The following is a 16,159-nucleotide window of genomic DNA, read 5'->3' on the forward strand; positions in this document are numbered from 1 at the left end:
TCTCTTCTTCCAAACACACCAAAACTGAAACTGAGCTGCTGCTGGCTTTTCTGGCTGTTAGGAAATGACGAAAAAAATAAATCACGTGTGGCCCTGTTGACCAACCTTCGTGCGGGAAACATACAAGTCAATAAGTAATCGGAAAATCATTCAGTCGTTACAAAAAGTCGGAACATGTTGCGTCAATTAATGAGTGCCCAAATAATCACGTTTTATCAAGCTTAATTTCTCAACTATTGCGCAACAAATCTGTTTTGTTACATTTAAAGAGGAATGATACTGGAAAAGCCTGGAAAATGCTTATTGCCAGTGCATAAACTCATCCCTTAGGATTCAGTTAAAGTCTAAATTGACCTAAGAAGCACTGTAATTGTTTTAGAATATTGGCTGGAAACGGAAAGAGCTGTCTCCTTACTTGAAATCCGATTTCATTTCAAAACCAAGAGTTTCCCCAATAAACCGTTGGACTGATCTCAACGAGAGGAATCGGAATATGCCAAGAAAATATGTTCAAGCACTCTAAATTTAGAAGAAAATTGGCAAATTTTGAATTTTTATTGTAGGAAGGGCCGTTTTTATTACTGCAAATTGTCGAACAAATTGTGTATGGCATCCAACAATTCAAATAATTTTCAATTGTTGCCCTGTATCATTCCAATTTATTTTATTATTAAAGAATAAAAATGGATGAGGGTAAAATTGTGCATAATGCGCTGGTTAGTGCATTTCGAGATAAAAAAATGTTGCTTCCTTTGCCTGCGTGTGTTTCGCGGCGGCGGTCGCAGCAGCATTTCCGGCGCGCGGATAAAAAGGAGCGAGCGCGCGAGTGTGCGAACACATCCAGCAGCGCGATTGCTGCGAGATGAAGCAAGCGATGCTGCTGGCCGCGCTCTTCTCTGGCGCTCTCCTCGCCGTCGCCGCCGCCCAAGCGTGAGCACACATCAAATTTATTTATTTATTTGTTTGTTGCTTCATTTTACAGCCACGATCGAGAATCAATCACGCCACTCAAAGTGGCCTAATATTTATTAAGACGTTTTTAATATTTAAGTTGTTGTCTAGTTAATTGGAAAGACTAGATAAATTTAGAATTTTGTAAAATAATTTTAAAACTCAGGGAATTTCCGTTCCTTTAAAAAATTTAATGTAATTTTTGTTAAAGATTAAGTTGTTACACGGTTGAAGATAAATAACAGTTAAATCAATGAAGAATATGGCCAGTTATATTTTAATTATTAAAATGTTTTGGTCATTGAATTAATCTTTTAAAAATGCATGAAAAGAAGAAAATCTGTAGAGTTACACCAATATCTTTTTTTAAATAAAAATGATTTTAGGTCACAAAGTAGACACCACTAAATAAATATAAACGATCAAGAGCAATAATTTACAGAAAATAAAATTGGACGAGTCTAGAATTATTGCGGGATAGAGTCCACAACTTAAAATTCACAGATATATTTGCATTTTGAATAGAAAATTAATTTTTTTACAGTTCAAACGATCTGTTGGGTTAAATTAAAATTTAGGTATGTCTCATTTCTACGAGTGGCGTTAGGGGCTCATTCTGCGCCGCAGAATTGCAACCATTTCTGAATTGGCAAGTTGCATAAACCCTTAGTTATTGAAGCCGCCAACAGATGGCGCAACCACAGACTTTCTTAAAAATTTTGTTTTAAGCAATTTTTAGGCATTTCCGCTGCAATTTCAGACTCAATCTAGCTATTTTACTTTTTTTAATTAATTTGCTTTTTTTTGACGTGCTGAAAACCAAAATCGGTTCAGCCATTCGCTGTAGAAACGTTGTAAAAGATTTTTTTATTTAAAAAAATAGTTTTTCACGATTCTACGGCGATTGGCTGAACCGATTTTGGTTTTCAGCACGTCAAAATAAAGCATATTAATTAAAGAATGGAAAATAGCTGAACAAATCTAAAATGAAGTGCAAATGCAAGCAACAATTGCAAATTTTTATTTTTAGGCTGGTTAACAAGGGGATGAAGGGGTGAATTTCTAAGCTGAGACCCTTTTAATTGACCGTTGGGTGGTTTATGATTTACAATAACTATCAAGAACAGTTTTTATTTTTATTTTTCAACAAATAATCATGAAAATAAAGTTGTTTTTATTACTGTTTTACGTCAAAACCAAACAAATTTAAATCCTCCTCGAAATTCCGCAAACAAAAAAGGCTTTGTCTTCGGTTTTTTAATTTACCCGTTGAGTTCACTCCGCTAAGGAGCAAGAAATAATAATTTTTACCTTTACGAGAAATAAATTTTTAAAAAAATGAGGAAAATACTAAAATTATATCGGTTAGTGTTTAAATTTGCCAGAAAATTAGCTAAAAAAAATGCTAATCGAGCATTGAATACTTTCCCTAATGTAAAATCCCGATTTATTTCACAAGTTTTTCCCCGAAAATCAAGTATTTTTTCGAGAAATTAGGAAAAAACTCAAATTTAACTGTTACTTGGCCCTGATTGCACTATTTTTTTTCTAAATTTCCCAAACCAAAAACTACTTACTGCCTAGAATGAGAAATGTTCTTAATTCTTGACCTGCCCCAACATAAAAAATAGTGCCTTCCATTTTAATTTTTAATTAGTATTATTTCTTACACATTTATCAAAATGTTTAATTTTAAGTTTTTATTGCAATTCAGGGTGGATGACGAGCAGGTGCAGTCAGACGATTGGGCTTGGGACGCAATGGACGATATGGAGCAACAATACCTGAATCAACACAGGTAAAAATTATATAAAAAAAACATTAATTTATTATTATTTTTTTTTAAATATTAAATTGCAGGGTGGAGACGAAAAACGGCTACAAGGACATTCGGCAGTTCAACGCTGGCTACGACCCGGCGTCGTTGGACGCAGACGGAAAGGACGGCGGGACGAAAGGCGGCGGCAAAACCACCGGCACCGGCACTGCTGGTCAATATAAATTAACTCTGCGGCTTTTTAAACGAACCGCACGCGGCCGGCGGCCGGCGGCGGTGGTCAGCCACCGCGCCGACACCTAATTAGCACAATTACCCGATCTCTGCGCTTACTTTCGCGGTTTACCTCGATCCTAATTACCCTCATTGCTCGTGTTTACCACCGCAAAGGAAAAACTGATAATTTTAATTTATTTACCACAATTATTTTTAAATAATTTAACTTGCATGAGAAGTTATTAATTTTTAAAACAGACTAGGATCCGAAATCGGGGCAATTCGACGAATTTAATTTATTATTTGTAATTTTTATAATTAAATTACGCGTCCTGATTTGAATGTCGCTCTTCTACTACGATGTATTTCGTTACGAGACATCGAGGCCAATGCACCAGGCGGATGAGATAGCTAATCAGGACGGATTTGCATCCTTTTCGCGAACGCGGCCGCCTCTTATCTCGCTGACCCGGTTTCGCGAACGCCTCTTCGCGATCATTCAATGACGCCAAAGCACGCGTCTGCCAAACCAGAAATTTAATAACATTTTTTTTAATTTCACCAGTTGTTGCATAAACCCTAAGTGTTCGAAGCCGCCAACAGATGGCGACACCGTAAGCTTTCGATTTTAAGGCACTTCCGCTGCGATTTCAGACTCAAACTAGCTAATGTGCATTCTTCAATTAATTTGCTAATTTTTGACGTGCTTAAAACCAATCGGTTCAGCCAATCGCCGTAGAATCGTGAAAAGCTATTTTTTGAAATAAAAAAATCTTTTCCAACGTTTCTACGGCGAATGGCTGAACCGATTTTGGTTTTCAGAACGTCAAAATAAAAGCAAATTAATTAAAAAAAGCAAAATAGCTAGATTGAGTCTGAAATCGCAGCGGAAATGCCTTAAAACCGCTTAAATCAAAATTTTTAAGAAAGTCTGTGTTTGCGCCATCAGTTGGCGACTTCAATAACTAAAGGTGTATGCAACTGGTCAATTTATATTTAAATTAATTTCATGCTTGCAGCGTGCAAAAAGCCGCCACCTCAAGCGCCTTTGAATGCGGCAATCAAGTGCTCAGCCTACAGGTAATTATTTATCGGCATTTTTTTTTATAAAACTTTTTAATAATTATAATTTTCCGTGAAATAGCGGCTGTGTTGTGCGCTGCGACAAGAAGCACCGTTTCCCGAACGGAAAGGCGTCGATGCGGTACGAATGCGAGAACAACGAGTGGAAGTTGCAGGGAGAGGACTGGCACGTCCTCCCCGCCTGCCAACGTGAGCATTTAAAAAAAATAGGTTTGCTTTTTCTAATGAACTTGTTTGCAGCGATTTGCATTCCAAAATGCCAGAACGAAGGCATTTGCGTGGCGCCTAATCAGTGCGAGTGCAAAGCCGGCACCAGCGGGCCCGTCTGCCAATTCAGCGAAATGCCCTGCCTCAACTTGCCGCCGACGCCGATGAACTCTCAGATGAGCTGCACTGCCAAGTATAAATTTAACAATAAATTATTTATATAGGGCTGTGAATTCCAAGCTAGCGGGACGAAAAATGAGCACGAATCTTGCAATTTTATGCAGTTTGAACCACTTGAAATCATCTAAAACTGCCAAAACCTTCTAAAATCATCTAAAATTGACTATTTTGTCATTAAAAAATTCTTTAAAATTATATACTTTAACCAACGGTGGGTGTTTTTTGCAATTTTGATGGTTAGAACCAAAGAATTGGCAGAAGTGAAAATTATTGAAAAAAAATTATTCAAATTTTTTCCAACATTTAAATCACTAAATCTCGGATTCTAATTGTCAGAATTGCAAAAACTGCACATCTTTCGACTCATCTTAACCTCCCCTAGACAGCCAATGGAATTTGGGGTTGATTTTTTCAATTAAAGAGCTGTTTAAACAGTGCGAAAGTTTGCTGAAAGTGCAAAACGACGCGATTTTTCTCTAAACTTAAATACACGGGGTGGAAGGGGGATGAGGGTTGATCACCCTCAAAACATTTTGGCTATCTAAAAAAGGTTAAGACGAGTTGAACGGTATGCAGTTCATGCAATTCTGACAATTAGAACCCGAGATTTGGAGTTGTAAAAATTGAAAAAAATTCATTTTTTGTCTGCGTGTATTTTAAAAGTTTGAGGTAAAAAAACTTTAAACACACCACACAATATTTTATATAAAATAAATTTTTGTATTTCAGTCAGTGCAGGGTGAAGTGCATGAGTGGCTACCGTCTGCCGCACATCGCCTCGGACGTAACGACGACGCACTGCCAGGGCGGAATTTGGAAACCGAAAGTTGCCGAGTGGCAGACGATCCCCGACTGCGAACGTAATTTTTTATCTATTATCTATATCCCATTCAAACTCCTCTGATTATTTTCTTACAGCGATTTGCGAGCCGGCGTGCCAGAACGATGGAAAATGCATTTCGCACAATTTGTGTCAGTGCCCGAAAAACTTCCGCGGACGCCAATGCCAATTTGGTATTTATTTTTTATTAATTAATTAAATTATAAATTAATTTTGTAAAATTGTACAGGGAAAGAGCGTTGTGACATGAAGAAAATCGGGTTTTCGGGCAACGTCAACTGCACGTACAACTGGGAACAGACGAGCTGCCAGCTGTCCTGTCCGGAGGGCGTGCCCATTTCGTACCAGCCGACGGAAAAATACGTTTGTTACTTCGAGACCGGGGTTTTCACGCCGGACGTCGTTCCCAAATGCTTGTATGGTGAGTACACGACTGTAAATTGGTATGAAAATCATTGAAATTGGACCAGGATAAGGATGATTAGTATGTTTCAGATCCAAAAGTAAGTTTTTTTCGGTTAAATTAAAATTTTTAGAGCGAAAATCACAGCACGCAGGATGATTTTTATATTTTTTTGTGGGATTTACGGGTTTTACGGGACATTTTTGGCTGTAACTAATTTTGATTCGGTGCATTTCAAAATTTAAAGTGTGCGTTGAACTCCTCTCATCAAGCTGAATCGAATAAGACCAAATTAGAGGTCATTTGGCAAGGTCATAGATCATTTTCGAAAATTTCCAGGTGATTTAAGGTTCTTGAAAAAAATAAAATCCTCATTATAAGAGGTCTCAGGGCACTTGCAAACCTGTTTGAAAATTTCAAGGTAGTGTTTGGCTTCGTTTTCGGCGAATTAAATTTTGAAATTTCGAAAAACAAAATTTTTTTAATTTTTAAATGTTGTGATCGCCAAATCTCGGGTTCTAAGGGTCAGAAATGCAAAATCAGCATATCATTGAGCTTTTGGTTTGACTTCCCCTGAGGTGCTGAATGGTTTTTAGGGTGCTCACCCCCAAAATATTGGCCCGCCCAAGTCAAAAAGTGAATATTTTAAATTATTCGAATTTCTTTCCCTCTTATATCGGGAATTTGGAAACAGATGGATCTTATAAATGCATGGTAATATCTTAACGTATTTTTATAGGTTAAGATGCGTAATATGTTAAAAAAATTATTTTTTTTTAAATTGAAAATAATTTTAAAAATTGATTTTACCTTGAGATTAAAAAAACCAAAAAGATTTAATTTATTATCATGAAATAAATTGCTAAAATTTTCTAAAACAGTGGTCCTTTTAATTAAAAGGATTTTTGGCACATCTATATTGAAAGAATTTAACTAAAAAAATTAATTAAAATAAAACAAAAGACTTTTCTTTGAAATTAACCGATTTTTCCAGGCCAAAAGAGTGTAGTCACCGTTAATGAAGGTCGCTCTTCTGGGGTGAAAGGTTTCATAAGCAATGGTGGCTCTGGAGGGGTGAAAGGGGGTTGGGCCAAATTGGCCACTCCCACGCCTGGCTCTTGCTTATTTTGGGGAGGATCGCACGTCAAAACGTTCGACGGACTTCTCTACAGGTAACGAAATATTTAATTTTCGGTATTTTCGTCGCGCATGATATAATAAAATGAATAAAATTTTTGCAGTTACTACAGCGAGTGCGCGTACACGCTGTTGAAGGACTCGAAGGACAACACGTTCACCGTGAACGTGAGAAAGGGAAAATGCGACTCGCGGCTTGATTGCAATTTGCAACTCATCATCTACATCGAAGGCACCAACTACAAACTCGAGACTAATGGTTAATTTTTTTTAAATTCAGTATTTTTTAATATTTATTTATTGGCAGATGTTGGAAAGATTATCCTGACGCAGAACGGCGAAAAGAGTCTGCAAATTCCGGTGCAAACGAGCGAACTGACTGTCCAGCTCGTTGGGCCGCTCGTCTATATTAAAGTGGCGCCGCTCGGATTTTCAATCAAATGGGATACTAAGGTAAATATATTAATATTTCATTCAGAGAATGTCTTTGACGAAGTTTCTGAGCACACCAATCGATTCATGATGGTTAAATTAGGTAGAATTTATATTTTTCCCGACCAAAAAGTCCAGCGCGACGTGCGAAATTTTTTCCCGCCAAAACAATTTGAACGTATTTACGAGAACTGCGCATGCGTCAGAGCTGGCTGGATGTGACAAAGAAGTCATTCGTACAGGCGGTCTCTCTGCAAATGCTCAAACCAGCTCTGACGCATGCGCAGTTCCCGCGAATACATTCATATTGTTTTGCGGGAAAAAAGTTCGCACGTCGCGCTGGACTTTGTGGTCGGGAAAAACATTTACTTTACCTAATTCGACCCTCAGGAATCGATTGGTGGGCTCAGAAACTTCGTCAAATAGCAGTTTTTAATATTATTTAAATATAATTCCTATTTCAATGTAGAGCATGATGCACGTGGACATCGAAGAACACCTTTGGAACAAGACAGACGGTCTGTGCAGCAAACACGACGGAAACGCGGCCAACGATCTCAAGTGCAGAAACGGAAACTACGTGACGTCACTGCCTGTCTTTTTGTCAACCTGGGAATCGGAGTTTTTGGGCCGTAATTCTATCAAAATAAAAGGAATAACCATTTAATTTTTAAATAATTCTAATTTAGAGCACTGCACCGACGCAGTTCAAACCGTTCACCCGTGCACTGCATCGGCGCTGAGCTCTGCGGCCACTGATTTCTGCTCCAAACTGCTCACCGACCCGAAATTCCAACTCTGCAGAGATGTAAAAAATAAAGTTTTCCTTTAAAATTGGTCTTCATGGTTATTTCTAGCATCTGAATGAGGAAAAGTACTACGAAGCGTGTCGCTGGGATTATTGTGCAAGCGGCTCGAACCACGGCGCCTGCGAGACAATTTCCATCTTCGCCACCGAGTGCAAGAGGAAAGTGCCGGAATTCGATCGAAACTGGCGGGAGGAAAACTTTTGCGGTTAGTTTTTTTTTCCATAAAGAAATTATGTTTTTATTTTAATTTCTTTATTTTTAGGAATGTCTTGCACGGGGGGAGCCGTGTACAAGCAGTGCGGTCCGGCGGCGCAGGCGACCTGCACGTCGCCCTCGGAAACGCACCAGGCGGCCGAGTTCTGCGTCGAGGGTTGTTTCTGCCCCGAAGGCACCGTCCGCCACGACGACACCTGCGTCGCCAAGGACCAGTGCCCGTGCCAGTACAAACGCAGACTCTTCCCCAACGGAAAAACCATCACCCAGAAGTGCAACACTTGGTACGCAGTCGCAATTCGCCAGTTGCATAAACCCTAGTGTTTGAAGCCGCCAATTAACAGATGGCGCCACCGTAGACTTTTGATTTTAAGGCTCTTCCGCTGCGATTTCAGACTCAATCTAGCTCCTTTGCATTCTTCAATTAATTTGCTACTTTTTTACGTGCTGAAAACCAAAATCGGTTCAGCCAATCGCCGTAGAATCGTGAAAAATTTTTTTTTGAAATAAAAAAATATTTTCCAACGTTTCTACGGCGAATGGCTGAACCGATTTTGGTTTTCAGCACGTCAAAAAAAAGCAAATTAATTAAAAAAAGCAAAATAGCTAGATTGAGTCTGAAATCGCAGCGGAAATGCCTTAAAACCGCTTAAAACAAAATTTTTAAGAAAGTCTGTGGTTAGCGGCTTTGAACACTAAGGGTTTATGCAACTGGTCAATTGTGGCGAAAAACAATTTTTTATATTCCAATCGATTCCTAAGGGTTGAAATAGGCGGGGTAAATTAATTTTCCGGTTTAAAAATGTTTTTTACGTGCGAGCAGAGGCGGAAAGCAATACTCACGTTGCTTTGGCGCGCAAAACGTTTGAATCTTTTTTCGCTACTGCGCAGGCGTCGCCCATCTGAGCTGTGACGTCAGAGGGGGCATATTTTGGCGCCAAAGCAACGTGCGTTTTGCTTTGCGCCTCTGCTCGCACGTAAAAAACAGTTTTAAATTGGAAAAAATTATTTTATCCACCTCAGCAATCGATTGGAATATGAAAAATTAAGTTTCAGTCCATCAATATTGAATTAGAAGTGTCAAATCTATTTTAAAATATTTTTTTAGTGTGTGTAATGGCGGTCAGTGGTCGTGCACTGAGGCGGTTTGCGGCGCTCGTTGCTCGGCGATCGGCGACCCGCACTACACCACTTTCGACGGAAAATCGTACGACTTTATGGGCAAATGCAACTACTACCTGCTCAAAAGCCAACACCTCACCATCGAAGCTGAGAACATCCAGTGCTCTGGATCAATTTCAGAGGTGAAAATTAGTTATAAATTAATTATTTATTTATTTTCCCCTTGAATTTAATTCAGGCGATGGGTCTGGAAGCCGTGTTGAACCCGTCGTGCACCAAGACTGTGACAATTCGGGCTGACAACTCGGTGATCGAATTGAAACAACACCGCGAACTGGTGGTCAACGGAAAAGAAATCGCCCGTCTGCCCATCAAGGTCGGAAACATCCGCGTGCGCCGCGCCTCCTCACTCTTCATCATCGGTTTGTGCCGATTAAATTAATTAAAAAACAACTCTTAATTAATTAAATAAAATAGTGGATTTGCCCAACGACGCGCACGTCTGGTGGGACGGCGTGGCCAGGGTTTACGTCGACGTCTCAGTTGCGTATTTGAACAAAACTCAGGTTTGTGTTCAAATTAATTAATAAAATAAATATTTTAAATTACAAAAAATCAGGGTTTGTGCGGTACGTTTACGAGCAACCAAAAAGACGACTTCCTGACGCCGGAGGGCGACGTGGAGCAGCAGGTGTCCGCCTTCGCCAACAAGTGGAAGGTGCAGGAGACGTGTCCGAATGTGGAATCGAACGTCGGCACCCACCCCTGCGACGCACACCCCGAGAAAAAGGCCGCGGCAGAACAAATCTGCAGCAGAATCAAAACCGGCAATTTCTCAGGTTAATAAATTTTTTATTTAATTGACCAGTTGCATAAACCCTTAGTTATTGAAGCCGCCAACCGATGGCGCAACCACATACTTTCTTAAAAAATTTTGCTTTAAGCGGTTTTAAGGCATTTCCGCTGCGATTTCAGACTCAATCTAGCTATTTTGCTTTTTTGAAATAAATTTGATAATTTTTGACGTGCTGAAAACCAAAATCGGTTCAGCCATTCGCCGTAGAAACGTTGGAAAAGATTTTTTTTATTTCAAAAAATAGTTTTTCACGATTCTACGGCGATTGGCTGAACCGATTTTGGTTTTCAGCACGTCAAAAATTAGCAAATTAATTGAAGAATGCACAGTAGCAGGATTGAGTCTGAAATCGCAGTGGAAGTGCCTTAAAATCGAAAGTCTACAGTGGCGCCATCTGTTGGCGGCTTTGAACACTTAAGGGTTTATATGCAACTGGTGAATTGCGATGAAATTATTTTAATTGAAAATTGTTTAGAGTGCGCGTGGCAGGTTGACGCCGAGTCTTTCTACCAAAACTGCCTGTTCGACGTTTGTTCTTGCACCAATGAGCCGAGCTCGTGTTTCTGCCCGATTTTCGCCGCGTACGGACACGAGTGCGCCGCCAATGGCGTCCATCTCAACTGGCGACCTGAAGTCAGGGAGTGCGGTAAATATCTCGTCCCGTTTGGTAAACTTATTTCTGCTCCTTTACTATTTTCTTAAAATTTTGTTCCATTTCCCTTTTCCCAAATTTCAAATTTTCTCTGCATGCCAATTTTCCTACAGATTTTTAAATTTAAAATCAAGACGAGGATATTCTAGGAATGGTGGAAGTTAAAATAATTCAAAACAACACGAGCCCAGGGCAGCTATAATTTGCATAATTTTAATTTAAACGAAAAATTAATCTCAGATTATTTGGCTGCATTTTTCCCAGGTGTGCAATGTCCGGCCGGGCTCACGTTCCAGGCGTGCGGCGACTCGTGTTCGCACACGTGCACCGACATCTCGGTGAACCGCGAGTGCGTGTCGCAGTGCGTCGAGGGCTGCAACTGTCCTCCAGGCCTGACGCTGGACCAGCGCGGCGAATGCGTGGCTGTGGGCCAGTGCCCGTGCCTCCACCAGGGCCAGGAGTTCCCACCAGGCGCCCACAGACTCGAGTCGACCGTTAATGACACCTTTATTTGGTATAAAATTAATTATTTATCAATTTTATTTATTTATTTAATTTAAAATATTTTTTATTCATGATTTAAAACATTCTAGACTCATTGTGAACACTTTTTCGTATGTTCTAATCGATACCTGAGGGTTGAAAATTATTTTACCAACTCACCAGTTGCATAAACCCTAAGTGTTCGAAGCCGCCAACAGATGGCGCCACCGTAGACTTTCGATTTTAAGGCACTTCCGCTGCGATTTCAGACTCAATCTAGCTACTGTGCATTCTTCAATTAATTTGCTATTTTTTGACGTGCTGAAAACCAAAATCGGTTCAGCCAATCGCCGTAGAATCGTGAAAAACTATTTTTTGAAATAAAAAAATATTTTCCAACGTTTCTACGGCGAATGGCTGAACCGATTTTGGTTTTCAGCGCGTCAAAAAAAAGGAAATTAATTAAAAAAATGATTTGTGACGTCAGAGGGGTGACGCATGCGCAGTAGCAATAAAAAATTCAAACGTTTCGCGCGCCAAAGCAACGTGCGTTTTTCTTTTCGCCTCTTGTCGCACGTCACCTAATTTTTTAATTCTTAATTTTTAATAATATTTAAATTATAATTATTATTATAATTATAATTTATGATAATTATAATTTTATTTAAAGCCAATGCGTGAAAGCAGCTTGGACGTGCAGTCCTGCAAGCGACGAGGACATCAAGAAACACGCCAAACCTGAGTCTCTGAGGGTCGAATGCGACGCCTCCAAGCACCTGGAATTCACCAAATGCGAACCAACCAACCCTGCAACCTGCAAGGTACGTTCCAGGGTTTATTAAAATATTAAAAAAAAAATGGAAATTCCCTTTTTCGAATAGAATTTGCACGTGCATCGCGACTCGGAGCCCGAAGTGTGCAAAGCTGGATGCCGGTGCAAAAAAGGTTTCGTGCTGGACGCTCTGTCCGGAAACTGCGTCCGAGCCACCGACTGTCCGTGCCACCACGGCGGACGGAGCTACCCTGACGGATCCAAGGTCCAGGAGAAATGCAACGTTTGGTAAATGACTGAATAATTTTATAAGAAATACGTTGAATTTTATTTTTTTCAGTGAGTGCGAAGGCGGAAAATGGTCCTGCTCGTCTCGTGCGTGCACCGGCACGTGCAGCACGTGGGGAGAGTCTCACTTCCAAACCTTCGATGGCCGCCTCTACGACTTCCAGGTAAACAAATACCCTTTAACACTATATAAATCATCAAATTAATTTTCCTTCTTGCAAATTAGGGTTTGTGTTCGTACGCGTTGGTGCAGTCGCGGGCGTCGGCGGCCGAGTCGTTCGAGCTGGCCGTGCAGAGCGTCGTGTGCGGCTCCGGCGGCGTCACGTGCGTCCGCTCGCTCACCCTGAGCGTCGGCGCTGACGAGACCTACACCCTGACCAAGGATGTGCCCCTCCCGCACAATACCAAATTCAACAGGTAATAATTGAAATCCTTGATTTTATTTATTTTTTTTAAATTTTTGTCAACAGAACGACGTTCCGGGAAGCCGGCCTGTTTGTCGTAGCGGAGGTTTTCGACCTGGGACTGGTCGTCCACTGGGACAAAGCCACCCGAATTTACGTCCACCTTGATCCAAAATGGAAAAACAGGGTATAATTTTAATATTTATTATTTTAAAGTTTTAAATTTAATTTTCTTGTGTTTATTTTTTATTTTTAAGTGAAAACGAAATAATTATTAATTTTTCTGTGGTTTATTTCTATAAATTTTCCGCTCTTTGTACTCGAAATCCATGCACGTTTCGTCAGATTCATTTAAATTAGGGGATATGATAATTCTTTTCCATTTAATTCATAAATAAATAAAAAATAAGTTACAATCACGGATATTTTTTGGCAGGTGCGTGGACTGTGCGGCAACTTCAACGACAACGAGCAGGACGACTTCCAAACCCCGTCAGGTGGCGTGAGTGAAGCTTCGGCACGTGTTTTCGGCGACTCCTGGCGCCTCCAGCCGCAGTGTCTCGAAGCCAGCGACCCAAAGGTAAGAAAAAACTGATGATTTATATTTTTAATTGAACTAAAATTTAGGCGCTTATTTTACTGGGATTTTTGCAGGACGCGTGTGTCGAGAATCCAAGCCGCAAAGCGTGGGCTGCCGAGAAATGTGGCGTTTTGAAGGACTCCGTTTTCCAACCGTGCCACTCTGAGGTTCCGGTTGAGCCCTATTTCGACAGGTTTATTTTATAAAAAATTAAAAAATTAATTTTATTAATTAAAATTCCCTTTCAGGTGTCTTCAGGACACATGTGCTTGCGACCTGGGCGGCGACTGCGAGTGTCTGTGCACGGCAATCGCGGCCTACGCGCAGGAATGCACGGCCAACGGCGTGCCAATCAGGTGGCGCACGCAGGAACTTTGCCGTAATTTTATTTTAAAATTTAAATTTAAAAAAATATTAAAATTATTTTGACAGCGATCCAGTGCGACGAGACATGTTCTCACTACAGCCCGTGCGTGTCGACCTGTCCGCACGAGACGTGCGACAACTTTTTCCGCATCAACGGCCTCACCCAGCTGTGCAAGGAGGAAACCTGCGTTGAAGGTTTGTGATGCGAATTTAATTTTTAAAAAATTAAATAATAATTATTATTGGATGCAGGCTGTGAGCTGAAAAAATGCGGCGAAGGGGAAATTTACCAGTCGCTCCAAGAGCTGAAATGCGTGCCGAAGAGCTCGTGCAGACCGGTCTGCATGAAAATTGGAAACGTGACCTACTACGAAGGTGACCTCATGGAACAAGATGCCTGCCACTCGTGGTAAAATATTGTTTTTTATATTTAAAAAATACAATTTGATCAAAATAGTTTAATTTAAAATTTTTATTAATTTAAAATTGAATTTTTATTTAATTTTTCCATTTTTAAAGTAAATTTGTGGAGTTAATTCTTTTTCTTGCCACTCATAGTAAATATAGATTTTATTTAAATAATAAAATATGATTTAAATCATTTAATTTTGATTTATTTTCATTTATAAATGAATTTTTATTTAATTTTCCCATTTTTAAAGTAAATTTGTATAGAATTAATTCATTTTTCCGCAGTCACTGCTCGCACAACCGGAAGAGCTGTCAGGGTAAGCCTTGCACCACGACGGAGAGCACGACCCTGGCGACGACGCCGATGATTTCGCACCCTTCGTGCGTGCCTGGCTGGTCTCGCTGGGTGAACGGCCGCTCGCCCAAAGAGGGCAGCCGCTTCTCCGACCGCGAGCCGCTCGACCAGGCCAACCTGCCGTGCGGCCCTGAGCACGTGATCGGCCTCAAGTGCCGCACGGTCGACGGCAAGCAGGACTCTAGCCTCACCGGCCAGAATGTCACCTGCGACCTGAAAAATGGACTCCAGTGCCAGGGCACTCCTGAAAATCCGTGTTCGGACTACGAGATCCAAATCCGATGCGACTGCACACGTAAGGAAATTAATTTATACCCTGAATTTACCCTGAAAAATATTTTTTAAGGGTGGGATATTACCCTGAAGGTGGCATGACCCTGAGCTTCGTAGAATTACCCTGATTTTTTAAATTTAAATCACTCTTTTGATCTAAAAAGCGTGGCCCTGAAAACCTTCAGCTCACCCTGAACGTTGGGTGACCCTGAAAAAGGTTATGTTACCCTGAAGGTTGATTTACCCTGAAAAAGGTTAGGGATGAAAATTCAAATGAGAAGAGAGATGAAATATTCACTATTTTTCAAATTCCGGACTTGATCTCCTTTTAAAGGTCATCCTACCCTGAATTTTTTCAGTTTTAATATAAACCTGAAAGCATCCTGAAAATCTCAAAGCGCTTTTCTCACTACAGCTTCAGATACAGAAAGATCGAGCTCGTTACAATGGTGCGAGGACGGATGGACTGAGTGGTTCAACACCACGCACCCTGAGAGTGACGCAGGTGACTTTGAGCATTTCGACACCATCAGGGAAGAAGGACGTATGATCTGCAGCAAGGAACAGATCAAAGACATCGAGTGCAGATACTTTGATGAGCAGGCCGTCGCCGAAGGGTAAAGAAAATTAAATTTTTTAATGATATTTTATAATTTTGTTTCGCAGAACGAAATCAGTGAAAGGAAGGACCAAAAAGGGACAATTCCGGAGCTACCAGGAGGCCAGAAAGATGGGTCATATCGTGACTTGTAAGAAAAGCTACGGACTGACGTGCAACAATGCGTTGCAGCCTGATTTCTTGTGTCACGACTACTCCATGAGGGTTTTGTGCGAATGCCGTGAGAATTAATTTTGTAAAATAAAGGTTTGAATTTAATTTCCATCCTCCGCAGAAACAACAACCACGACAGAAACGACCACGGATCCAGCCCCCACCACCCCACGTAAATTAAGTTCATCCTTTTTTAATTTAAATATTTAATTTCCTTATTTTTATAAAGAATGTCCATCTGGTTTCGAGTGGAGGGAGTGTCTGTACGAGTGTGACCAATTATGTCACTCGTACGAAAACGAGCTGCGTCTTCAGGGCGTCTGCTCAAACGCCACCAACTGCAAACCAGGTAACCGAGTCTCGTTATGAATTGAAATAATAACCAATTTTTCACGGGATTCGGTCGACAGGTTGCGGGAAAAACGGGGAAATCTGCGAGTTCGGCCAGCGATGGCGGTCGGAGGAGGTTTGCGTCAACAGCGACGACTGCACCTGCTTGTCCAACGACGGCACCATTGTCCAGGTATGTTCATCACTGCATTGTCTATAAAAAAATTAATTTTTTCCTCACAATCA

General features: G+C 40.6%; 1 protein-coding gene across 1 annotated transcript in view; it reads left to right on the forward strand.

The window, feature by feature from the left end:
- Nucleotides 1–817: 817 nt before the first annotated feature.
- Hml (Hemolectin) overlaps nt 818–16,159 on the forward strand; it is a 32,383-nt gene continuing 17,041 nt past the window's right edge. The window contains exons 1-38 of the mRNA XM_065491995.1: nt 818–930; nt 2,666–2,749; nt 2,812–2,942; nt 3,964–4,024; nt 4,089–4,216; nt 4,268–4,427; nt 5,144–5,274; nt 5,333–5,428; nt 5,485–5,676; nt 6,653–6,830; nt 6,900–7,054; nt 7,103–7,248; nt 7,697–7,859; nt 7,917–8,035; nt 8,085–8,241; nt 8,299–8,533; nt 9,358–9,553; nt 9,610–9,793; nt 9,849–9,937; nt 9,991–10,210; nt 10,703–10,873; nt 11,144–11,393; nt 12,033–12,183; nt 12,244–12,422; nt 12,475–12,586; nt 12,649–12,839; nt 12,893–13,013; nt 13,263–13,406; nt 13,481–13,599; nt 13,655–13,785; nt 13,839–13,967; nt 14,025–14,181; nt 14,469–14,833; nt 15,227–15,428; nt 15,478–15,650; nt 15,705–15,755; nt 15,813–15,932; nt 15,994–16,106. Of these exons, the coding sequence (XP_065348067.1) occupies nt 863–930; nt 2,666–2,749; nt 2,812–2,942; nt 3,964–4,024; nt 4,089–4,216; nt 4,268–4,427; nt 5,144–5,274; nt 5,333–5,428; nt 5,485–5,676; nt 6,653–6,830; nt 6,900–7,054; nt 7,103–7,248; nt 7,697–7,859; nt 7,917–8,035; nt 8,085–8,241; nt 8,299–8,533; nt 9,358–9,553; nt 9,610–9,793; nt 9,849–9,937; nt 9,991–10,210; nt 10,703–10,873; nt 11,144–11,393; nt 12,033–12,183; nt 12,244–12,422; nt 12,475–12,586; nt 12,649–12,839; nt 12,893–13,013; nt 13,263–13,406; nt 13,481–13,599; nt 13,655–13,785; nt 13,839–13,967; nt 14,025–14,181; nt 14,469–14,833; nt 15,227–15,428; nt 15,478–15,650; nt 15,705–15,755; nt 15,813–15,932; nt 15,994–16,106 (5,772 nt within the window). The 5' untranslated portion in view covers nt 818–862. The remainder of the gene's footprint in view (nt 931–2,665; nt 2,750–2,811; nt 2,943–3,963; nt 4,025–4,088; nt 4,217–4,267; nt 4,428–5,143; nt 5,275–5,332; nt 5,429–5,484; nt 5,677–6,652; nt 6,831–6,899; nt 7,055–7,102; nt 7,249–7,696; nt 7,860–7,916; nt 8,036–8,084; nt 8,242–8,298; nt 8,534–9,357; nt 9,554–9,609; nt 9,794–9,848; nt 9,938–9,990; nt 10,211–10,702; nt 10,874–11,143; nt 11,394–12,032; nt 12,184–12,243; nt 12,423–12,474; nt 12,587–12,648; nt 12,840–12,892; nt 13,014–13,262; nt 13,407–13,480; nt 13,600–13,654; nt 13,786–13,838; nt 13,968–14,024; nt 14,182–14,468; nt 14,834–15,226; nt 15,429–15,477; nt 15,651–15,704; nt 15,756–15,812; nt 15,933–15,993; nt 16,107–16,159) is intronic.

Source organism: Cloeon dipterum, chromosome 4, assembly GCF_949628265.1.
Source record: "Cloeon dipterum chromosome 4, ieCloDipt1.1, whole genome shotgun sequence".
In the NCBI taxonomy this organism is placed as follows: Eukaryota; Metazoa; Arthropoda; class Insecta; order Ephemeroptera; family Baetidae; genus Cloeon; species Cloeon dipterum.